Consider the following 25,845-nt stretch of genomic DNA (forward strand, 5'->3'; position numbering starts at 1 on the left):
CCACAGCTACTGAAGCTCGCGCGCCTAGAGCCCATGCTCCGCAACAAGAGAAGGCACCACAGTGAGAAGCCCGCTCACCGCAACAAAGAGTAGCCTCTGCTCACCGCAACTAGAGAAAGCCCGCGCACAGCAACGAAGACCCAACGCAGCCAAAAATAAATAGATAAATTTAAAACAAAAACAAAGCCAAAAAAACCCCCAAAAAACCCACGCACACCGTGTGTGTGGGGAGAGGGGGGCAGTATATGGGAACTCTCTGTACTATCTCCTCAATTTCTTTGTAAATCTAGAACTCTTCTCAAAATAAAGTCTATTAATTAAAAAAAAAAAGACACAGACACTGGGATTATAATAAAATGTGTTGCCATTTGGTTCTAATCTCTAGTCATCTAGGTAGTGGTGGTGGCTGAAAGAGTTTAAAAGTGATGACAAAAAACGTACTAGGAAACTTTCAATCCAATGTGAAAGGAAGCAGGTAAAGTCAAAATAGGAGGCCTGGCATGAACCGGAGTGACCCTTGTTTAACATGACTCCAGCACGTTGACATGCAGGCTGTAGCCGGCAGATGGTGCTTGGTGCTTGCGAGGGATAGAAAATCTAAAATATCTATTCACACAAGACTATGCAGTTAACCAATCAAAGGGAACAATCTGTGGGAGAGAAAGAATTTTAATCAATGGGTTAAAAACCTTACATAACCATGCTGAACATAATATATGCAACATTGACTTCCAGGTAATACATGAGTTGTTTTCTCTATGTGGGAACACCTCACCCTGAGCAAACCTGATATACCCCAGTCAGACTGATCATTCAACACTAGAAAGCTTTGACACAAGACTTTTAACATAGTAAACTCCCAGAATACGTTTAAAACAGAGTTTGCACTTTTAAAATTGATTTGCACATAATGTTAGAGAGAATATCTATTGGTTAAACTGAGGTATATCTGTGTTGTAGTTTCACGAGCACACACTTCAATTTCTGATAAGGGAAGCTTTTGGATACATCACAATAAAATTTCATTTTATGAAAAAATAATTTAGTTTGTGAGGTATGCATCTTGAGAGCATGAACACAGTGTAAGCACCTGGGGTAAGGACAGTGCATGATGAACACACAACACAGAATACCACAAATGAACGTAATTCCCTAGCATACAAATCCCTTCGTTAGAAAATGTGTCTAACCCAAAACACAGCAAGGAAGCGCCTGTGTGGCATGGCCCAGGCACCCTATGGGTAGGTGTATATGTGCAAGGATGGGTATACCACCGCAGTCGTACGGCCTCCCTTTGTGGCAGGATATCTGTTCCTGGACCAGTTTGGCTTCGTATTTGGAGCTGGCTCTTGGCTGGGGTTTGTGTTTCTCTTTGGAGAGCGTGATACTGTAAATACTGGCTTCTCTCTCTGTGCAAACAAGACATAAAAGGTGAACCACTTGATGCTGCAATTCCTGAAGTTATAGTTAGGGTTGGTGCTGGTTTCGCAGGAGTCATTGAGAAGTATTTGCATTTCCCATCAAATACCAAAGTAGCTGACGTTGTTACAGGGCAGGGGTCAATCAAGCGTTTGTCCTAGTCCCTCTGATAGCCAAAGAAAGGTCCATGGGCAGTATTTTAATTGCCCTGAGAAGTTTAGGGACTGCATTTTATAAGCTGTCTAGAAACATTACGCAAAGGAAGAGAAGAGCTTAATTTACAAGCTGGGAGACTGTCCCCTGTTTTAAACTCTGCTTATCTGAACTACCACGGAATTTAAATGCCTACATCTCTGTTACAGAAACATTAAATTAGAAATTTAAAGAAAATGAAGTAAAAGTAAAGGTTTGGATGGCATTCGTCTACTACATTGTGTTTAACTGAATCCCTAGTTACATGTTACAGCCTAGCTTGCATGTTTCAGTGGTAGGATATGGTTTTAGCCACCCACAGACATCCTGCGGTGGATGCTGTATGAGGAAAGAGGACAGTCATCACTTATCAGTGTGTCAGGACAGAATCCTCTTTGATTTGACTTTATCTACATCTCTCTTTTCACTGCTCTGTTTCTGTTATGTCATGGTGGTTAGACTATCTACCTTGTTACCCCTCCTAGAGGATCACAGCCTTAAGGGAGGGCTCATGTCATACAGTCTTCAAAGGGCCCCACACATAGTAGGTCCTCCATAAGATACTGACGGGTAAATGAGAGCATCATCCTGAGAATTCCCTAGCAGCAGACTTGGGAAGACGGCAGGGACTTCACCTTGAGAGGATCATCCATTCTATACCTAGTGCACCTACAGTAATCCAGTGGTCCTCAATCTTTGCTCCACCCGGACACATGTGAGCAGCACTTTCCAACAGACACAATCAGGGCTATTTGAAACCACAGCTCACCAGCTGTTTCTTTACTTCTTTTTCCTTCCTCTCAGGAAAGAATATGCAAGTGCAAACGAGCAAGAGAGATGTTATTATAGGGATAAATATGAATTCATTCTAACTTATTATTTTAAAAAAGCAAATCGTTCACACACCTCGGTACCGAACGATCACTGTAACAGTGGATGTGAAACACCCCTCACAACTGATGGTGGCACCCCGGTTTGTTAACACCTCCTAGGGTTGAGAACCACTGCTTCGCCATCACTTTTTACCTGAAATACTGCCATGGGTTTACAAAATAATAGCTGCCTAACAAATGTTCATTGAAATGAAACTAAATTCTCCGTGGCAAGCTTTTAGCCCTGGGTGGGCTTCCTCCATCCTGCAGTACTTTGTGGGCTATGCCCGTGGCTGGTCAGGTGTTTGTAGCCTGAGGGTGCAAACTACGTTAGATGTTCACCTCAGCAGAACAAATCCAAGGAGGTGATACTGTGTGGATTGCAGATCACCACCCCTCCAAATCACATAATACATTTGAAAAATGAATTAATTGCTGGCATATATATACATATATTAGGTGAAATTACCTGCATTCTCTCTTTATTCTTAGTCAAAATCAAGGGGGTCATTTTTGATGGGCCCAGGGAGGTGCCTTTGTCTCTTCCATTTAACTGAAATAAATGAACACATTCTCACTAAATTTTCCACTTGGACAAGTGTGATTATATAAAACTCACAGAGTATTTTTTATTCATGCATGTTGATTCATTATGATACTCTAACGTGAAAAGAGAGGCAGAACACAAACAGATAGTAATTTGAAGAAAAGAAGGAAACTAATACTTATTGAATGCCTACCATATGCCAGGCACTTCACACACGGTTTCACATTGAATATTCTCAACAACCTTATGTGTGGATATGATTACCCCAACATTTTAGATGCAGCAACTAAGCCCCTGGGTGGTCAAGTAACTCACGGAAAACTACATAGTGTGGATGGAATTTGAACTCAAGACAGACCCCATAGCTTGTGCTCTTGCCATTATAACACTAGACACCAGATGGCCCTCAATACTGAACAGAGATGGCTGTGCTTTGTGCAGGCTCCTCCGTGTAATGCTGTGGGACCTTACTCTATCATTCCTAACCACAGGGCAGCATTCCACATGAGGAGGGCCTCATGCACCCTATTTGGCTACTATTGTACCCAAACCTATTTTTATACATAAAAGAATGAAGGATTTTATAGCCACACTCCAAAGTACTAAAAGTTGGGTGAATTTGTCTCCTCTGTTTCCTACTGCATCCTACTCTGTATGTAACTTCCTGCTTACTTGTTAAAATACCCAGCAGACCCTAAGGTCCCTGAGGCAGGGATAGTGTTTTGTTCAATGTTGCACTCCCAGCATCCAGTAGACAGCCTGGCATGTAGTGGTTACACAATACAATTTGCTGAATGGATGGATGGATGGATGGTAAAGCAGCCCGCTCTTATGTTTTAGGTATAAAATCACAATTCACCAATATGTGATATCAGACTTCAGTGGTGTCTAATCCAAAGCAGTGTCAGTGTCCCCACCAACTTTAATGTTCCCCTGCTCCCAGTGGCACTGACAGTAAGAGTGACAGAGGGCTATTGCACTCTTCACCCTCTGAGAGAGATGTACTAATTGGAAAAATCAGAGAATCTGTGTGACAAAAAGTCAAGAATGGAACAGAATAGAGAGCCCAGAAATAAACTCATGCATATATAGTCAATTAATTTTCAACACAGGAGCCAAAAGTAACCAGTGGGGAAAAGACTGTATCCTTAATAAATGGTGGTAGGAAAACTAGATATCCACATGCGCAAAAGAATTCAACTGTACCCTGTCTTATACCATACACAAAAGTCAACCCAAAATGGATTAAAAATTTAAATTCAAGATCCCAAACTGTAAAACTTTTAGAAGAAAACATAGGGGGTAAAGTCCTTGACATTGGCAATGATTTTTTGGATTTGACATCAAAAGCAAAGACAATAAAAGCAAAAATAAACAAGCGAGACTAAAACTGAAAAGCTTCTGCACAACAAAGGAAACAATCAATAAAATGAAAAGATAACCTATCGAATGGGAGATAATACTTGCAAACAATATAATTCAGCCTTAAAAAGGAAGGAAATCCTGCCATTTGCAACAAAATATATGCACATGGGTGGAGGGCATTATGCTAAGTAAAATGAGCCAGACAAAGACAAATGCTGCATGGTATCACTTACATGTGGAATCTAAAAAAAAAAAAAAATCAAACTCATAGAAACAGAGAGTAGAATGGTGGTTGCCAGGTGCTCGGGATTTGGGAAAATAGGGAGAGGGTTGTAAAAGGATACAAACTTTCAGTTATAAAATGAATGAGGTGTGAAGATTACCATGTATAGGATGGTGCCTATAGCTGATTGTACTGTGTTGTATAATTTAAATTTGCTAACAGAGTAGGACTTAAGAGTTCTCAGCAAGGGCTTCCCTGGTGGCGCAGTGGTTGAGAATCTGCCTGCTAATGCAGGGGACACGGGTTCGAGCCCTGGTTGGGGAGGATCCCACATACCGCGGAGCAACTAGGCCCGTGAGCCACAAGTACTGAGCCTGCACGTCTGGAGCCTGTGCTCCCCAACAAGAGAGGCCACGATAGTGAGAGGCCTGCGCACGGCGATGAAGAGTAGCCCCCGCTTGCCACAACTAGAGAAAGCCCTCCCACAGAAACAAAGACCCAACACAGCAAAAATAAATAAATTAGTTTTAAAAAAAAAGGAATAAGGTCTTTAAAAAAAAAAGTGAATATTTATTTGAGGTGAAGGATGTGTTAACTAAACAGTGACAATCTTTTCTCAATGTGTATATATATATATAATATATATATATATATCTCAAATCATCATGTTGTACACTTTAAACATATTACCAAAAAAAAGGTTTTTAATAAATTTTCCATGAGTGAGTAAAAAAAAAAAAAGTCAAGCAAAAATACTACCTCATTCAACCTTGGTTTTTCATTTTTCATCATTGAAGAACTGGTATTCTGTGAATTTTTGAAAAAAGCAGGCTGCTTTTGCAGAGTAGAAGCAAACCCTGCCCCTTCCTAGAAGGATTGCAAAGAGAATATTTTTCAGTTGCTCTATTACAATTAATCTACTCATAACTGACCCAATTCACCCAAGAGTAAAACTCCCACCTCTGAAAGCATTTTCATCTTTAGAAAGCAGGGGGTATGGTGTGGGCGTGGCAGGCAGGAAGGAGGTATCCAACTGTCCTTAGCGTGGACCAGGCCTGAATTCTCAGCCACCCGGGCAACTCTGGTCTAGTTCTAGCCACCACTTTTCCATTACCACCTCCTTCCTCTGGAAATCCAGACTTGGGGGAAACCCAGACTTGCTATGCTAGAGTGTAGCGGAGGATTAGTGGGCTAAGCTGAAATCTGCTTAGGGATATCCAGAGGACCCATGGAAGAGTTCTGAAATCCAAATAGAAAACTTCCCCCGCCCCATTTCCCATTCCCTTTCTGAGTTAGAGTAAACCTTAACTCTTTGTCCTGCTCCCTCTGTAGAAAACTCTAACTGGACACTAGAAGTAGGCAGCAGAGCTTTCTTACTGGGGCATCTTCTGTTAACTTTGATTCCTGCATCAAATTACTTTTCTGATACTGTTTATTTCGCTGTTTCCTAGACTGAAGTGGCTTCCTTTTTTTCTTCTTATACATCTTCTTCTTCTGATTCAACTATTCCAGAAAGTACAGAGAAATTAGCCATTGAGGATTCCAGAGGTACGCCCACCCACATGTAGCACTCTTTTCACACAACACTCAGGACACAATGGCTAACCCAGTATGTGTGCCCTCACAGTGTTGAACTGTTGTTGGTTTGGAGAATCAAAAAACAGTTCAGTTACCTCATTACCAGAGACCCCTCCCCACTTAACACCGCCCAAATCCCCCTATTACAGATATACTGCCAAAGGGGCACCTATACCAATAACCAAACATCTGTGATATAAAATGTGAAAGCACATTACTTATGGCAATATTGGCAGGTACAGATAATACTGATTATTAGATGTGTGCTTAATAGGTACAGTTTGGTTGTTACCCTAGGGTGGCTTTAACAATTAAGCAAATGAAGCTCAGGACTAATTTTCCAGGTACCTATTGTGTGGTGAAGCTTATACTGATGCTGCTGTAAATCCAGCTGAAGAAACTGTAGGGTCCAGTCTGATATGACTGGTTCCTTCTGACACAGCCTTAAACTCACCCTATGATGAAGATACTTCTTAATGCAACTAGGAAATCAGGTGCATAGTGAACCACACAAACATTTTGATGTTTCTAAAGCTCTTATACCATCTATGTAAAAAACAAGTCTGTTAATAGACGGGGCAGAAGAAAAATTACTTATATATGGAAATACAAAAAACTACCTAAGACCATGCAAACAAAGAAACACTTTTTAAAAAGTATGGGTCATTTGTGGGACTCCCCTGGTGGCGCAGTGGTTAACAATTTGCCTCCCAGTGCAGGGGACACAGGTTTGAGCCCTGGTCTGGGAAGATCCTACATGCCGTGGAGCAACTAAGCCCGTGTGCCACGACTACTGTGCTCTAGAGCCCGTGATCCACAACTCCTGAGCCTGCGTGCCACAACTACTGAAGCCCGCGTGCCTAGAGCCCGTGCTGTACAACAAGAGAAGCCACCGTAATGAGAAGCCCGCACACCGCAACAAGAGGAGCCCCCGCTCGCCGCAACTAGAGAAAAGCCCCCGCGCAGTCAAAAATAAATAAATAAATTTATTTTTAAAAAAAGTATGGGTCATTTTTTGGGCTTCCCTGGTGGCGCAGTGGTTGAGAGTCCGCCTGCCAATGCAGGGGACACGGGTTCGTGCCCCAGTCTGGGAAGATCCCACATGCCGCGGAGCAGCTGGGCCCGTGAGCCATGGCCGCTGAGCCTGTGCTCCGCAACGGGAGAGGCCACAACAGTGAGAGGCCCGCATACCGCAAAAAAAAAAAAATAATAATAATAATAATAAATAAAATAAAAAGTATGGGTCATTTAAAAAAATTTTTATTTATATTTTATTTATTTATTTTTGGTTGCATTGGGTCTTTGTTGCTGTGTGCGCGCGGGCTTTCTCTAGTTGCGGCGAGCAGGGGCTACTCTTCGTTGCAGTGCGCGGGCTTCTCATTACGGTGGCTTCTCTTGTTGTACAGCACGGGCTCTAGGCAGCGGGCTTCAGTAGTTGTGGCACGCGGGCTCAGTAGTTGTGGTGCAGGGGCTTAGTTGCTCCCCAGTATATGGGATCTTCCCGGACCAGGGATCAAACCCGTGTCCCCTGCATTGGCAGGCAGATTCTTAACCACGATGCCACCAGGGAAATTCTGGGTTATTTCTAACAACCTCTATCTCTTAACATGGGTTTCACTTTTAGTTAAATTTTTTTCCCCACTTTTAATTAATTTTGGAATAAATATGGAGTTCTCGCATGTTTCCCCCCTAGATTTAAAAAAGAAAGTTATAAAGGACAAAATGAAAGACTCCAGGGCAGGGGAACCAGTTAGGATGCTACTGCTATATTTTCTGCAGATCTTGGGATAGTTGAAAATTCTTCCAAATTATCCAGTAGTGTCATGCTTTTTTTAGGCTGCTACTTACTGGGTTCAAGAGTCTCTATAATCTTACCTCATCTGCTGTGTTCAGTAGGTGAACAGGGAGACCATCTGAGAGGGAGCTGTCAGAACCACTGGTGCTGTTTCCAAAAGGAAAGGAAAAAGGGAAATACCTGTTATTGATGTCTAGGATGTAAAATACTTAGCAGACCAGTAACATGGGATTAGGACACCTAGTCTGCTATTTGCCCACATTGTCTGTGTTTCAATTACTAAGAATTCTTGATAAGCATATCCATTCATTCATTCTGAACACCTACTGCATGCCAGGCAGTGCACAGGAAACAGAGATGAACCATGTGGCAAAATAAACACTGGCCGGATGGGCAAAGCTGCCCTTGGCAGTGATTGTGAGAGGCTGCAGGATTCTTAATGAGCAGCCCTGGAGAACAGCAGGGGACTGGGATTTGTCTGAGCAGGGGCTTTGTCTCCTTCATACCTGTCTAGGTAGGCACTACCAGTTCAGAGAGCAAGAATCTGACTAGGTACTCTTCAAAAATGTGTTGAATATGCAAATACATATATTTAATAACAAAGAATCTGTAGGTCAGAGATTAGGAGTATTACTTTGATCACCCCAATTCCCCCTTCAAAAGTTTTGGATCCCCTTTTCTTCAAAGGCTAGGAGGAATGAAGACACAGATAATCCATCCTTTCTTCCTTCATCACGTCCTTTGCTTCTGTGTCACATTATATTTTCCCCTTTCCTGGGGTGTGGTTGGCTAGAACTGAAAGCTGCACTCTATGACACGTCCTCCATATATAAAAAAATGTCTTAGGCACAAAACTCAAATCTCCTGGGAGAAGACAGCCCTTCAAACCACTCTTGCTCAGCACTTTCATTCTGCTCATGCCCCCCCGCCCTCCCATCAGTGCACGGTGAGGAGCCCGCCAGCAAGGCAGTGGGAAGAAAGCCCTCTCTTCTCTGATCTAATTCCCAACTCCCTGTTCTCACAAGGCTTTTCCAGTCTGAGGAGTAGCCTTTGAGGCCACTAGATAATAGCCTCTGAAGTCCCTTTCGGAGGTAATAGAAAACTTTAACAAATGGGATAAAAAGCATTAGATGCAGTATGCCCCAGAAGATGTCGAAAATCATGTATGTGCACACAGACAGAGCAAACTCAAACTGGGCTTGCACACACAGTCTGCTTTTCTGTGTAACTGTGTGAATGGATAGGAGGAGGCCCATGGAGGCTGGTGCAGAGCTTGGCAGATTGGTTTCAGTAGTTCTTAACTAAATGCCTCAGAGTATCCCTGCTGAGTCTGTCAGAATGCAGTCAGGATGCTTCTGAGTTGGTCCCCCTGGGCCCTATATGTATGACTTGATATGCAGGGGGCATTTTGTTTTTGAGGCTGAAAGTGAAGAGGGTTTGATGCAGTGGTCCTGGAGAGTTAGGCAAAGGATTCTGGGAGAGTGGAAGAGGCGACGTGGTGAATGGGACACCCTACCTGGGCTGATGGTCTGGTTTAAGGTTCCTAAAGAGACATTTGGGAGACTCAGCCAGCAGAACTACTTTAGGACCCAGAATCAATGTGCTACATAGAGTGGGTGGGCGAGCCATCCCCTTCCCACTTTGTACCACAGACTACAGTGCAGTCTCTAGCAGAAGGCCGCCATGCCCTGCCCAGAAACCTTCTGACTGGGGACAGCTGGGGCAGTAAGCTCAAGTAGAAGGTGTTCTGGCACACCTGTGAAATAACCACCCCCTACCTGGGGGCTTCCTGAAATAACTGTGGAGACTATTAGAGTGGGCCTGAGATCCTCCATACTAAATGAATTCAACAAATATTTATTGAGCTCTCCCTATGTGCCAGGTACTGTTCTAAGTAAACGAGATACAGAGATGAACAAAACAAAGATCTCTGACCCTGTGGAACGTACACCCTAGTAGGGGGAGACAGGCAATAAATAACAGACACAACAAAGACATCAGTGATGTACAATGACAAATGATACAGAAGGTGGTAAAATGCTATGGAAGAAAGTAGAACATGTAAAGGGGATGAGGAATGGCAGGAGGGTGAAGGCTGGGGAGCAAATTGCAACATTAGAGTAATGAGGGTAGGCCACGCTGAAAAAGCTGACATCTAAGCAAAGACTTGAAGGGGGTGAAGGAATTAGCATTGTGAATATCTGGGGGAGAGCTGTTGGAACTGCCAGTGCAAGGGCCCTGAGGTAGAGAGGGGGAGGCCAGTGTAGCTGTAGCAGTGTGTGAGAGGGTGAGGGTGGCGGTCACAGAGGTAGCAGATGGCTAGATCCTATAGCCTTGTAGGCCACTGTAGGGTCCTTGACTTTGTATCTGAGTGAAGTGGTGGAGTCACTGAGGTGTTTTAAACAGAGGAATGACACGATCTGATTTACTTTAAAAGAATCACTCTCCTGGTTTCCTTTTGGCCGAGCTGGTCCCTTCCTAGTCTTATTCGCTGGCTCCTCACTGTCTCTTTAACCTCTTACAGCTATGGTACCCAGCTCAGACTCAGCCCTCTTCTCTACTCTACCTGCACTTACTCCCTTGGGATATCTGCCACACTGAAGGTTTAAATATCATCTATCCATGATGACTCTCTCCATCAGACCTCTCTACACTGAACTCCAGACTCATATATCCAACTGCTTATTCCATATCTCCATTTAGACACCTACTAGACACCTCAAACTGGACATGCCCAGCACTAGATTCCTGATCTTCATCGCCCCCCTAACCTTCTCCACCCACTTCATCTTCCCCAGCTCAGTTAAAGGCAACTCCATCCAACCAATTATAGAGTCATTCTCTCTTTCTCTCATGCCCGCTATCCAATCCATAAGCAAATCTTAATGTTTGAAACTTCAAAATATATCTAGAATCCAACCAATTTCCACACCCCAAAACACTGCTACACCCCTAAGCACCATCACCCTTCTTCTGTATTATTGCAAGAGCCTCCTAATGAGTGTCCTGCTTAGACCTTTCCTCTTTACAATCTCTTTTCCACATAGCAGCCCCAGTAAAACGTAAGTCAGGTCATGATACTTGTGTACTTAAAACCTTCCAAAGGCTTTCCATCTCCCTTGAAGTAAAAGACAAAGGCTTCACAATTGCCTACGAGGCCCTACACAAACTGCCTGCCCATCTCTCTAACCCTTTCTAGAGCCTAGAAAAGAGGCTGTCAAAGATCAGGCACTCAATACATAGTTGTTGAAGGAATGAAGTGCATTCAAATGTGCCGTGATTTATTCAATATTTTGCACCTCAGGTTCAAAACCAACAAAACAACAGAGCAGGCAAGACAATTAAAAAAAAAATAGAACCCCTATGGTTTTTCTTTGAAATGAAGTTTGTTACCTGGATTCAATGTCAGACAAAGAGACATCACTCCAGCTTCCTTCTAAATCCATATCTCGTCCAAGTTCTTTGAATTTCTTATGGATCTCCTGTTGTAAGAGCTCTTTAAGCTCTGCTAGACACTGCATGAACTATGGAAGTGAAAAAAAGAACTATTTTTGATTATTCATTTAGTTATTCATCAGATATTTACTAAGTATATGCTGAAAGGCACTTTATTTATTGCTGGGGACATCAAGATGAGTAAGCTGTAACCTCTGCTACTAAGGACATGTTAACAATAAGTTACATGAGCTGTAGGAACCGACTGAAGCATTTTTAGGGCAGAATATCAGTGAACACTGCTTTAGTCACTTTTCCCTGGCTAAAGCCAATAATATACTTCTTGAACAATGCAAAGGTCTGATTTATCTTATTTTTTTTGAGTAGCAAGGTAGGGAAAGTTAGAATGGGGTTGTTCAGAATTTGGCCTATGGCAAATCTGATTTAACAGGCCCTATGTTGAGGTCAAGGTGTCTTTTAAGTATTTTTTAATTGAACAGTTGCATCCAGAGTGGTGCACGTCATGTGTTCCCAGGGCCGACATTTCAGAGGGGGTATGAGAGATGAGTTAGAGACCATGAGTACAGGCTCCCTTTTTTTTTTTTTTTTTTTGCCGTATGCGGGCCTCTCACTGCCGTGGCCTCCCCCGCCGCGGAGCACAGGCTCCGGACACGCAGGCTCAGTGGCCATGGTTCACGGGCCCAGCCGCTCCGCGGCACGTGGGATCCTCCCGGACCGGGGCGCGAACCCGCGTCCCCTGCATCGGCAGGCGGACTCCCAACCACTGCGCCACCAGGGAAGCCCCCAGGCTCCCTTTTAAGAAGGCGAGTGGTGATGGGAAATAGAAATAATCTCCTGGAGCAACAAGGCCAAAGGAAACCTTTGTTTGTGATTTAGGATGGGGGCAGCTTGAGAACATCTGCAGTTGAGGGGAAGAAGAAAAGGAAAAAACCGAGGGCACAGAAAAGAGAGGAGGTAACTGAGGCAAGACCTCAGGGAGGCCACAGGGGAGGTTGGCAAGTGCTTGAAGGACAGGGATAGTTTTGGAGAAGAGAAAGGACACCTGATTTTCTGAAAGAGGAGGAAGGGAAGTAAGAATTGGTGCTGCCACAGCTAAGCCTAGAAGTGAGGGAGAGGTGTGCTGAAGGGAAGCTGGCACCATGGCCTCTGTTCTTGGGGAGTAATGAGGTCTTATCGTTTGCTGAGACTGCAGGCTGGGGGCTTTCTTATTTTCTTGGATTAGAAAAACTTCAGAAAAATATTAAGAGGAAAATAAAGATTGCCTGTAATCCCACCGGGCTGACTTCGGACCCATGTGAAAACGATCACAGTAACATCACCATATTTCTTTCTTTTTTTTTTTTTTTTTGCGGTACGCGGGCCTCTCACTGTTGTGGCCTCTCCCGTTGCAGAGCACAGGCTCCGGACGCGCAGGCTCAGCGGCCATGGCTCACGGGCCCAGCCGCTCCGCGGCATGTGGGATCTTCCAGACTGGGGCACGCACTCGCGTCCCCTGCATCGGCAGGCGGACTGTCAACCACTGTGCCACCAGGGAAGCCCCTCCATATTTCTTGAAACCCCATTTTTACCTTGGTTCTGTCAGGATCACAGAAGTCCAGAAGGGTGTCACAGACATGATAACCCAGGGATTTTAGATCCTCAGGGGTAAAGTGAGTGTCTCTTTTGTCGCCTGCGGAAAAAATCCATAACACTTCTTATTAAATCTTAATGAGCAAATGCAAATCTAATTTATGAATATCTCGTTAGAAACACCACCTATGATTCTAGGATATTACGCTTCTGGACAGGGTCTCTCTCCTTCTAGTTTTAGTTTGATTCAGGAGAATCTCTGACAGTGAACAAGTTTACAGTCATGATGGCTACAGTCACTGAGGCTTTACTCTGTGGTAGGCACTATGTCAAGTGCTTTACATGCACTGCCTCGTTAAGTAGTGCCTGTAATGCAGGTACTATTAGTATCGCCAGTAAACGGAAAGTCAAACCCAGACCTGCCTGATTTCCAGGGCCTGAGCAACAACTATGCTATACTGCTCCATCAGGTATTACATTTCACACTCATGTTTTGGGTTCTCACATTTAACATTAAGGCACAAACAAGAAAATCTTCTAGGTCAATTATTTCCCCAATCAAGGAGATTTCATCTCCCCAGTGCTTTGCTTGGCGTCCCCTTGCCATGCTGGCTTATGATATACAAAAGAGAGCTTACCCAGGGTGGACCCACCAAAGGTAGACTCCACGGTATAGCTGTTTAGGATTCCCATCCGCCACATCACGACACGTCCTGTTCCTTCTTTGCACTTTTGGACTTTAAAATTACAACTATGAAAAGAGAACTAAAGAGAGATCCAAGCCCTCTGCTAATTATAAATTGGCAAACGTTAAGATGTCTAAAATTCACTAATATGAATTAAGAAAATGGTTCCCTTGGGTTCTATATATTACTTCCTAACGTATGTTCCATAAAATACTAATTCTAAGAGATGTTACTAGATGTCACAGAGGAAAACAATGAGTTCTGCTGGTCAGGGAGAAGAAGGTTTAACAAGACTAAACAGGCCTCCTCTGCAGGACTTCTCAGAGCATTTAATATGTTGTTGTGAACGCTGACCCTCCAAAGGGGAGAGAGTATATCCTGATTTTCATTGCCCGTGAACCCTTCCTTTCTTTTGCCACCTTCCCCAGGGCCATTGTGCAAGGACTAGGGTTCCTTGAGGGCCCGTTTGGGAATGCTGGCTTACCTTAGCATTCAAGGCACTAGCCAGCCTTTCTAAGGTTTGCTTTCTGCCCCTCCCCAACTTGAGCCCTTGGGTCTATCTATCTATGAGCTGTGTGTGCCCCGCCCCTGCAGCCTCTGCCTAGAGCTCTTCTGCTCCTCATCACTAACGTTTCTGGCTTGGAGTTCAGTATCCTCCACTGCCTTTCATGACCGCCCCAATTCTCTTTCCTCACTTGGAGTTTGTAAACAATATACTTCGCAACTATCCCAACCTATCCTGTCCTGCTGAAAATGCTTTAGAGTTGGAAGGCGTCTCACTACCAGTGATTTCTGAATTGTGCTCTCTGAAATCCAGAGGTTCTACCGCGGAGCCCCAGGGCGCTCCTGCTGCAAGGACTGAGGAGGACACAGGACGGCAGGGTGGTGCTGAGCCCTCCGCCCACTTCAACTAGCGCTGCGCTGCTTTTCATTGTTTTAAACGCTAGGTTCCGGATGGGATTTCATGTGAAGAAAAGAGATCCCTGGAAAAAACAGGAAGATTGAAAAAAGAAAAGGAAAAAGAAAGGAAAGAAGGGAGGGAGGGATAAAGGGCAGAAGGAAAGAAAGCTTCCTTTTTCTTTCTTCTTTGTTTTTACAGATAAGAGTAGCAGAGACCAGATATTTGTCCTATGCCTTTATGTGAGAAAATTTACACCATCATTTAAATACTTTTCTGAATCCAGCCTAATTTCTTCTTTCCAATGACAGTTACATTTTGTGAATCTAGTTACGATGTTGAAAACCAGCTTCTAAATCAATGCAGATACCACTGTCACAGAGCTGTTACTCAGCCAACTATTAAAGACTTTTAAGTTGTTTTGATTAGCCCTTTAATATCTTGCAGTTATTTGTGATCTTGTGTTACATAAACGTTTCTGTGGAGGCTCATGCAATATTAGCATTTGTCCTTCAGTGCCTTCTTCCACTGCCAAACACAGGATGAAAGATGATAGAGAATTCTACCTACTAAGAGTCTGAACTTGTGCCCAGAGCAATTAAAAAAATCATCTTTATTGAGATATAATTCACATACCTTAAAATTCACACATTTAAAGCACACAATTCAGTGATTTAAAGATATTCACAGAGTTGTGCGACCATTACCATAACCTAAGTTTAGAACATCTTCATCACCCTGAAAAGAAACCCAGTACCCCTCGTTAGCAGTCACTCCCCATGCCATCCTCCCCCCACCAGCCCTACGCAATCATTAACCCACTTTCTGTCTCTATAGATTTGCCTCTTCTGAACATTTCATAGAATGGAATCATATAATATGTGGCCTTTTGTGTCTAGCTTCTTTTACTTAGCATAATGTTTTCAAGGTTCATCCGTGTCCTAGCATACCACTACTTAATTCTTACTGCCAAGTAACATTCCATTGTGTGGATATACTACATTTTACTTATCTTTTCATCAGACACACAGTAATTCTTAAAGCCACACGTTTCTAAATTCTTGAAGTCCAGGTAGCTGGGATTTACCCAAGATAATGGAGACAGAAAAGTGGCAAATCAAACACTGCATATAGGAAGCAATGAGTTATCCTTCCCCCTTAGTCAATGGACAGAAAATTACCTTACATGCTTACCTTATCTGGTGCATTTTTGCTTAACATTAAAGGAAAGACTCGCTCGTGAAGCCAGAACTTGCGATCGCTGTTATTACAGCCGTACAGGAAGATATTACTCTTACGGCTGTGGCCGTGGAAATCACAATACAAGAGAACCTCCCTTTCTTCAAGAAGTCTGTTGGGGGTGGGAGAGGCAAACAAAGAACTCAGTGGATATACAGGGCATGAGCATGATCAAGGATCCTTTGGAGTCTCTTCCTTAAGGATGTCTGTTGATACTTTCCCCCCTAAGAAAATTTCAACCCCTAATGACCTTCAAAGAACCCTATGCCCAACCTCAGCCCTTGCTGGAAACATGTCACCAGCACTCCTTGCCTCTGCCAGCCAGAGGAACTTGATGGAAAAGGGGATGTGGAAAGGGGAGATGGGTAGGCCTTGCGTAAGCTGACAAGAAAGAGGAGAAAATCTACTAAAGGAAAGCCCACTCTGGTGCAGAACTGTGGAAAGAGAGAGAGAGGTAGAGAGGGGAAAGAACCAAAGAAAGCCTTGGTTTCTGACATTCCAGGGCTATTTCCTTTAAGACTCAGCTCTTCTTTGTTTCCTGATTACCAGGACACTTCCAAACACCTTCTCCATGATGATGATGGTGGTAACAATAATGCCCCCACATTTACAATGTGAGGGTACTGTGCTAAATAGATTACATGGATTATCTCATTGAATCCTCACAGTAACCACCGAGCACAGGTATTATTATCCCCATTCTACAGATAAGAAAGCTGAAGCGCAGAGAGGTTAAATCACTTCCATGGTCACAGAACCAGCCAGTAGTAAAACCAGGTCTCAAACCCAGGCCTGCCTGACTCCAATATATGCTCTTAGCCGTTCTGCCTACCAACCCAACACTACTCTCAGCCACACACACAGATATGGTGAGAAGGTGCGTGCGTTCACATATTCATATCTGCTGCAGTTTCATGCCCAGTGAAATGGAAGCTCCTTTAAGGCGGGTGCTATTCTATCATAGGCTTCAACTGCTTTTATATATGCTTGGAAAATGCAGATTGATTTATTATTCTTTTTTTTTAAAATAAATTTATTTATTTACTTTTGGCTGCATTGGGTCTTTGTTACTGCACGCGGGCTTTTCTAGTTGCGGCGAGCGGAGGCTACTCTTTGTTGCGGTGATCAGGCTTCTCACTGCAGTGGCTTCTATTGTGGAGCACGGGCTCTAGGCGCACGGGCTTCAGTAGCTGTGGTTCACGGGCTCTAGAGCGCAGGCTCAGTAGTTGTGGCTCACGGGCTTAGTTGCCCCAAGGCATGTGGGATCTTCCCGGACCAGGGCTCGAACCCGTGTCCCCTGCATTGGCAGGCGGACTCCCAACCACTGAGCCACCAGGGAAGTCCCATTATTATTCATTCTTCATAAGAGGCAATATAAGATGGTAATAAGGCATTCAGACTCTGCAACCAGAGAACTAGCTCTATGACTTTGGGCAAGTTTCTTAAACTTTCTGGGCCTTAATTTCCTCATCATATACAAGATGGGGATATTGATTGTGCCTACCTCACAGGGTGAATGTGAAGATTAAACGGGTCATGGGTAATACTGCCCGTCGTACATAAGCACTGACTAATTGTTAGGTACTACTAATACTATTACTGTTACACAGGTCTCATCATGAAGACCTATAACTCCTTGACTTTTGACCTTTTCCATTCAATCATTTCACTTATAAGTGAAATGCTTCTAGCTGAAATCTCGCATGTTCAGTTTCAACCCAAAGATAAGACATGATTTAAAGTTTGAAAATGAACAAACCCAAGTGGCTGCAAAGAGAACGTTGAAGACTGTCCACAAAGCTATACCCGATTCCTATGCTATGAGAAGAGATCTCATGCCACCAGAGAGTGCTGACAGCGTTCGGAGTAAGACCAACAGACAAAGGCCTCACCTCTTGATCATGTTCCTGGTGTGCCAGATGCAAGGGAAAGACTCCTTCAGAATAGTTTTATAATGCCTGTTCAAGTCCCTTCCAGCCAATGAACAGCGATAATTCCCCACGATCACTCCGTCTGGATTTAACATGGGAACCACTTTGAAGATAAAGATATCTCTGAGGAGCTGGGCATCTGGGGAGTTGCTAAGGATGAAGTCCAAAAAGCCTTTCATCATCCAGGAGCCATTACTTTCCCCAGGGTGCACTCTGGCAGTCAAGACCACAGCTTTCTTTGCAGCTGCCTCTTGAGGGGTCCGGGCTGGGTTGGTGATGGTGAGCAGGTAGACGGTGTTTCCTGCAAGGCTCCTGCATAAAGTTTGGAGTTTGCAGAACTGAGATTGGACGGGGCTGTTTGCCACTGACAGGAGGAAGCACTGCAAGTCGGTGTACGTATATGGGTAGAAGTGTGCAAAGAAGCAAGTGTCCTGGTCATGTGGAAACTGAATGGTCCACGTGAGACAGTAAAAGGGCTGCTGCCCATCATCCGTGCTGTTCCTGTAGTACCTGATTTCATTTCCTTCTCTCCTCCAGCCAATGCTGTGGGTGCTGGCATCCAATTGGGAATACACGAGTGGCTTCATCCCTATCGTATAAAGGCTCTTGGGTTTCAGGAGGTTGACGATGGTGAAGCGATAGGTGACATCTTTTCTGGTGTTCTGAACTCGAAAATAAAACCACTGAGTGTGCTTATTCGTGTAGAGGTCAGTTCGCAAGGTGAGTTCATACTCATAGGTGTTTCTGTAATAGAGAACACAGAAGAATATCTCTATAACTCCACACGCCCCTCAAAAAACAAACATTGTTTCCCTCTGGTAAAAACAGATCTTATTACAACAGAAAAGCCTGCTACATCACACGTTTGTTTTCTTGTTTCCCTAGTTTTCCAACTCACATATTAGGCTAGCAGGAACTTGGGAAAAGAAAGTTTATTTGGAGTGGGACAGGAAGAATCTCAAAACTTACACTGCTGCACAGCATTTCTGGGAGCACTGTGAGCTTCTTGGTATCTTTTGAGAGTATCCACTAGCAGTTTCTAACCACTTCAACACATTTCTCTTTAACACACTGAACGGTAGTGAAGCCAGAGCCCCATGTTGGCTGTTAGCTACATCCTGGACATCATCACTGTAGAGGAGACCTGTAAGCCCTCTGTGCTATTTTTATATCTGATCCTCACTTATTTGAAGATGAAGGGGCATCTCTGGAATGCTTTCACCTTGTTGAACTTGCAGAAGACAAAATACAAATGCCAGAAAGCATGGAAAGATATTCACCCACATGCATAGTTAATGAAGTACAAATTAAAATAGGATGCCCTTTCCCCCTCCATCTCATCAACATTCCAGTGCCGGGAACCAGGCACTCTCACACACTGTTGATGGGGACTGAAATCACATTGGGAGGGCAAATGGGCAAAAACTAGCCGTACTGAAGTGATCAAACCCTGAACCAACAATTTTATTTCTAGAGTTTATCTCATAAAACCACATATACTTAAAAATATAAATGCAGGGAATTCCCTGGTGGTCCAGTAGTTAGGACTCTGCGCTTCCACTGCAGGGGGCATGGGTTCGATCTCTGGTCGGGGAGCTAAGATCCCACAAGCTGCACGGTGCGGCCAAAAAAAAAGTGCATAAGGGTATTAATTCATTAAGCAAAATACTGTAAACATCTTAATTTCCCATCAGTTGGGGACAAGGTAAATAAGGTCTGGAGTATCCATACAATAGGACAATATGAACATCTGTGATATGGCCATAGAAAAACATTTAAAATTTATTAAGTGGAAAAAAGCAACATATAAAACAGTATGTATACCACTTTCCTATTTTTAAAAATATATAATTTGTGTATATTATATATATATATAGAGAGAGAGAAAATTAATGCATATACACCAAACTATAAACAGTTGCTGCATCCAGGAGGTATGATTATAGAACTGCAACTTTTATGGTATTTTTATTGAGACTGTAAAAAATTAATAACCAGAAGCCCAATTAAATAGAGTTGGGAGACCAGAAGAGGGAGCTCTCATGCCCTGCAATGATAGCAGAGCCCAAAAGGAAGAAAAAAAGACTCTTTTTCCTTCCTGGCAAGGACTCAGCCAATGAAAAGCCACGGACCCTTTGTTTACTGGAGCCCTCCCAACTTCCTTCTCCTCTCAGTGAAAGTGTTCTCCCTCTCTTGTAGTGTAGGACTTGCATGTGGCGCCCCCCGTGGTTGCAGACCCTGAATTGCAGTTCTCTGCCAATCCTGAATAAATGCATCTTTACTGGAGAAATATCTGACAGTCTGTTTATTTCAGGTCAACAATGCAAATTTCAAACGTGCACTAATTTCTTTTAGAAGTAGAAAAAATAATTTAGATAAATTTTCATTCTGAAAAGTATGAGTCACAATGATTCTATTCTTCTTCATCGTCCTCACAATTACCTCTCATCACTTTTCTCTTTCACAAAAACACTCCTGATCGCTAACATGATTCCTGAAGACATTTCTCAGTCACTTCAGTCATCATCCCTTTGGGAAATTCCTCTTTGTTACTCACACTCTAACAGCTTTCTGCAGGTTCCCACTCTCAAACCTTGATTCAAACAGTAGGGTATCATCTTCTGGTCCTTGCAACGTGACTGCCAGTTCCTTGATAATCCCTCGTTTGCCTCCCACTCTGGAACTGGTGAAATAGGAACCTTCGGTGGGCACTGCAGATGAGACAGACATATTCAGTCCAAGTTTCACTCAGAATCCATCTATCCAGCAAATATTCATTGAGCCCCTCTGTGTTCAGCACTATTCTAGCTTAAGAACAATGAGTGTTTAAATTTTCAATTGTCCGTGCTGAGACTTTTAATTTTTAAAAATGTATGTCTTTGAAGACCTTTAAGTAGTTTAGAGGACTTCCTTTTGCTACCTGGTTAACCTTGGCAACTCAAATACTGCTTATACCCATTTAAACTCTAATTTAAAAGGATGTTGGCAAAAAATTACATTCTAGGGCTTCCCTGGTGGCGCAGTGGTTGGGAGTCCGCCTGCCGATGCCGGGGACACGGGTTCGTGCCCCGGTCCGGGAAGATCCCACATGCCGTGGAGCGGCTGGGCCGGTGAGCCATGGCCGCTGGGCCTGCACGTCCGGAGCCTGTGCTCCGCAACGGGAGAGGCCACAACAGTGAGAGGCCCGTGTACCGCAAAAAAAAAAAAAAAAAAAAAATTACATTCTAAGTGGAGCACCGGAAAACATTTGCAATCTTATTCTACAAGAACAAACAAAAAGCCAAATAGCACCTATTTATTAATTTTAAAAGACGATAAAGGGGGAAAAAAAGAGAGAAAATAAAGTACACTCCATGTCATTTTTTGGTATATCATTCCAGATTTAAATATAACAAAAATAGAAGTGTGAGAAGAACTGGCACGAGTGCCATTTGTCTAAGAGGGGCAACAAAATATCATAGTAATTAGTGAAAAGAAAAGGTTGTGATCGAAATTTTTTCTGTAACATGAAGCTAAAACAAAAAACATTACATAATTTGTATTATTTTATTTAGGAAAATTTAGATTATAATCACAACCTCTTTCTAATCCTTGGAATAACAAAGAATCAATTGTTAATTTTTTTTTTTTTGGTGGGCTTACAATTTTTCAGACAAATTCAGTGAGAATGCCATGTGACACCTTTGATTTTTTGCAGTTACTTTTGCAAAACTCTTTTAGGCCCTACGGTTCTCCCCAGGACTCTCTTTGTACCACACTGTTCTTATCAGTTGTGTCCAGAAGAATCTATTTTGTCATCTTTTTTTTTTTTTTTTTTTTTTTTTTTTTTTTTTTTTTTTGCGGTAGGCGGGCCTCTCACTGTTGTGGCCTCTCCCCTTGCAGAGCACAGGCTCCGGATGCGCAGGCTCAGCAGCCATGGCTCACGGGCCCAGCCGCTCTGCGGCATGTGGGATCTTCCCAGACCGGGGCACGAACCAGTGTCCCCTGCATCGGCAGGCGGACTCTCAACCACTGCGCCACCAGGGAAGCCCTATTTTGTCATCTTTTGTTGATTTTCTCTTTTACTGTTAACTGATAAAAAATTTCTAGATTCTCAGTTGTCAATGGCTTTGCAGTGGTGCAAGCAATTCTTTAAAATTCATCAACTTCATACAATCCTGCATCTCTTGTAAGGATAATTTCACTTTCAAAAATATTTATTTATTTGGTTGCACTGGGTCTTAGTTGTGGCAGGCAGATTCCTTAGCTGCAGCTTGTGGGCTCCTTAGTTGTGGCTCACTGGCTCCATAGTTGAGGCACGCAGGCTCCTTAGTTGTGGCATGTGAACTCTCAGTTGTGGCATGCATGTGGGATCTAGTTCCCTGACCAGGGATCGAACTCAGCCTCCCTGCATTGGGAGCACGAAGCCTTAACTACTACGCGACCAGGGAAGTCCCAGGATAATTTCACTTTGCAATTAATTTTTTACTGTACTTGCATTATGTTGTCAGATGTTAACAATATCCACCATCAACAAGTGACTGATACCAACAAAGATACTGACCATTGGGCAGGATAGATACGAGAATTAACCAAATAGAAACATGTATGAGGTCTGATTTTATAAGTAGTCAGTTCATTAGTAAGTATATTCACATTACGATGACTTTTGCTTCTATACGCAACCTTGCCACTTTGGAGACTTAGAGAATAAATATTTGGATAATAAATGAAAGCAAAGGAGAAAGCAAGCATAAAAAGGAGTGAAAGCACAGAGGAAGTAAAAACAGAAGCAGCAGCGGGAGTACAAGTAATCCATTTAAGAGCTGGGGACCCATGTTACTCGATCTCTTCATGGAACCACAATCAAAGTACAGATCGGCAACCAGATGTCATTAATATAGGAATTTCAATATTTTCTTTAGTCTTTAAGGTAACTTAAAAATGATCCAGGGGCTTCCCTAATGGCGCAGTGGTTGGGAATCCACCTGCCAATGCAGAGGATACGGGTTCGAGCCCAGGTCCGGGAGGATCCCGCATGCCGAAGAGCAACTAAGCCCATGCACCACATCTACTGAGCCCGCGAACCACAGCGACTGAAGCCCGCGCGTCTGGGGCTTATGCTCCGCAACGGGAGAGGCCGCCGCAATGAGAAGCCTGCGCACCGCAACAGAGTAGCCTCTGCTCACCGCAACTAGAGAAAGCCGGCGCACAGCAACGAAGACCCAACACAGCCAAAAGTAAATAAAATAAAATAAATTTAAAAAACAAAAGATCCAACTCATAGCCTACAGTAACATTTTTCAATAACAAAACCTCTTTCTTATTTTCCCCTCAATATCCTTACAGCAAGTGGTTGCTCTAGGTCTCCTAAGCTAACAAACTGCCAGATTCTCCCCGGAGCCCCATCTTCTCAGTTTTCTGTTTCTTCATTCCTCCAACAGTGTGGGCTCAACTCTCCTAGATGAATCCAAAGGACAAGAAGATCAAGACAGCTGCCACAAATGTGTAGTAACAGGACAATAAGGACAATTCACAAAAGCTGCCATATCAGTAGAATGAGCTCTCAACCCCAGGGTTTCCTCCTTTGTACAAATACATCTGGATAGAACAGATGAAGCGGTGGCAATTCGTGGTCATCTGGTTTATTGCAATTGACTACAGCAAAGTCAATGAGAGGTGAAACAGGCTTATAATATCCAAGAATTTCTTGAGGTTGCAGGAGCCGTACATCCCCTACTATTTATAATCAAAGTCTACTGACCTATGATCTGAGTTTAAATTCTCCCAAGCTCCTCCTCAGACATTCCATAAGGTGGAGCTAGGTAGACTGTGAGTTGCTTCACCTTTTGTACCTCACCAGCTTTTGCCAAAATAGTAACAAGAGCTCAAAATCAAGGCAACTGGGAGCGGAGCATGTGTAACCCCATCTCAGATGGGTCCTTTCTGCTAAAATTGGCTCATTTTATTTTTCTAGTTGTAGCAATGTAAACACATTTCAGTCCCTCCTTCCTATTACTTTTTCTGTAAAAACCTCCCCTGATTTCACTAACTTAACACATCCCATTTCTACTAATTACACTTGGTACATGTTCCTCCTCCAATAAAATAGATTTCTTTTCTGATCATTACTGTCTATTAGCTTACTTCTCTTTTTTTTTTTTTTTTTTTTCTTTTTGCGGTAGGCGGGCCTCTCACTGCTGTGGCCTCTCCCGTTGCGGAGCACAGGCTCGGGACGCGCGGGCTCAGCGGCCATGGCTCACGGGCCCAGCCGCTCCGCGGCATGGGGGATCTTCCCGGACCGGGGCACGAACCCGCGTCCCCTGCATCGGCAGGCGGACTCTCAACCGCTGCGCCACCAGGGAAGCCCCCGCTTACTTCTCTTTCACATGATATATCTTTTCTGCCTTAAAAGTTGTTATTACCATCTGTTTCACATCCTCCCAGCACTTGTTACTGTCTGTATTGCTGTTATAGCTATTTTAGTGGGTTTGAAGTTGATTCCTCCTTTCCATAAATATCCTTTACTAAACGGAGGAAATTCTCTCCTATTTCTAGTTTTCAGAATGTTCTTATCATGAAAGGCCTGATTTTGTCAAATGCTTTTTCTGCACTGGTTGAGATGACTGTGGGTTTTTTCCCTTTGTTCTATTAATGTGCTGTGTCACATCAATTTTCTTATGTTGAACCACCCTTGGATTCCCGGAACAAATCTCCCTTGGTCATGGTATATAATCCTTTCCATAGGCTGTTGAATTTGGTTTGCTGGTATTTGGTTGAGGATTTTTGCATTTATATTCACGAGGAACACTAATCTATAGTTTTCTTGTGATGTCTTTGTCTGGCTTTGAATACTGGCTTCACAAGAAGAGCTGGGAAATGTTTCCTCCTCCTCCTCCTCTGTTTTCAAAGTTTTGAAGCATTAGTGCGATTTCATCTTTAAATGTTTGGTACAATTCAAACAAATCCTGTTAAGCCATCTGGCCCAGGGATTTCTTTGCAGGAAGATTTTAAATTACTAATTCAATTTCTTTGTCATCATCTGAATTATTCAGACTTTTTATTTCTTCCTGAATCAGTTTTGATATGTTTTTCTAGCAATTTCGGTTCACCTATGTTGTTTAATTCGCTGACATAAAGTCGTTAATAGCATTACCTTGTAATTGTTTTGATTTCTGTAGAGTTGATGCTTGTGTCCCCTTGCATTCCTGATTTCTATAATTTGTGTCTCCTCTCCTTTTTTCTTGGTTGATCTGGCTAAAGTTCTGTCAATTTTGTTAATGTTTTCAAAGGACCAACTTCTGGTTTGATTTTCTGTATTACTTTTCTATTTCACTGATTTCTGTTTTTTGGGGGTTTTTTTCTGTGGTACGCAGGTCTCTCACTGCTGTGGCCTCTCCCATTGCGGAGCACAGGCTCTGGACGCACAGGCTCAGCGGCCATGGCTCACGGGCCCAGCCACTCCGCGGCACGTGGGATCCTCCCGGACCGGGGCACGAACCCGTGTCCCCTGCATCGGCAGGCGGACTCTCAACCACTGCGCCACCAGGGAAGCCCTGATTTCTGTTTTTGTTTTTTTTTTGTGTGATACACGGGCCTCTCACTGTCGCGGCCTCTCCCATTGTGGAGCACGAGCTCCGGACGCGCAGGCCCAGCGGCCATGGCTCACGGGCCCAGCCGCTCCGCAGCATGTGGGATCTTCCCGGACCGGGGCACGAACCCGCGTTTCCTGCATCGGCAAGCGGACTCCCAACCACTGAGCCACCAGGGAAGCCCCCTGATTTCTGTTTTTATCTTTATTATTTCCTTCCTTCTGCTCACTTTGGATGTAGTTTGCTCTTATTTTTCTAATTTATTAAGGTGGAAGCTTATGTAATTGATTTGAGATCTTTCTTCCTTTTAAATACAGGCATTTAAAGCCATAAATTTACCTTGCAGTGCTTTGGCTGCATCTCATAAATTTTGATATGTTGTTTTATTTTCACTCAGTTCAAAATATTTTTGATCTCTTCTTATGATTTCTTTAACCCATGGGTTACTTAGAAATGTGTTGTTCAATTTGCAAATATTTGTAGATTTCCCAGATTTCATTCTGT

The 25,845-nt window shown here is 43.4% G+C and overlaps 1 protein-coding gene across 4 annotated transcripts in view; it reads right to left on the bottom strand.

Annotated features, from left to right (window-relative positions):
• Window positions 1–373: 373 nt before the first annotated feature.
• AGBL2 (AGBL carboxypeptidase 2) overlaps window positions 374–25,845 on the bottom strand; it is a 43,619-nt gene continuing 18,147 nt past the window's right edge. For 3 of the 4 annotated variants that reach the window (XM_081241490.1, XM_081241488.1, XM_081241491.1), the window contains 11 exons: window positions 20,328–20,481; window positions 17,732–18,514; window positions 15,795–15,951; window positions 13,655–13,781; window positions 13,016–13,116; window positions 11,385–11,515; window positions 8,072–8,138; window positions 5,996–6,121; window positions 5,378–5,485; window positions 2,953–3,036; window positions 673–1,409 (listed from right to left, as the gene is read on the bottom strand). In XM_081241490.1, coding sequence (XP_081097616.1) covers window positions 1,236–1,409; window positions 2,953–3,036; window positions 5,378–5,485; window positions 5,996–6,121; window positions 8,072–8,138; window positions 11,385–11,515; window positions 13,016–13,116; window positions 13,655–13,781; window positions 15,795–15,951; window positions 17,732–18,514; window positions 20,328–20,481 — 2,012 coding nt within the window. In that variant the 3' untranslated portion in view covers window positions 673–1,235. Of the gene's footprint in view, window positions 651–672; window positions 1,410–2,952; window positions 3,037–5,377; window positions 5,486–5,995; window positions 6,122–8,071; window positions 8,139–11,384; window positions 11,516–13,015; window positions 13,117–13,654; window positions 13,782–15,794; window positions 15,952–17,731; window positions 18,515–20,327; window positions 20,482–25,845 lie in introns of those variants that run through there. The other variant, XM_081241489.1, reaches the window with a different exon arrangement.

This window comes from Mesoplodon bidens, assembly GCF_964165515.1.
Source record: "Mesoplodon bidens genome assembly, chromosome: 7".
In the NCBI taxonomy this organism is placed as follows: domain Eukaryota; kingdom Metazoa; phylum Chordata; class Mammalia; order Artiodactyla; family Ziphiidae; genus Mesoplodon; species Mesoplodon bidens.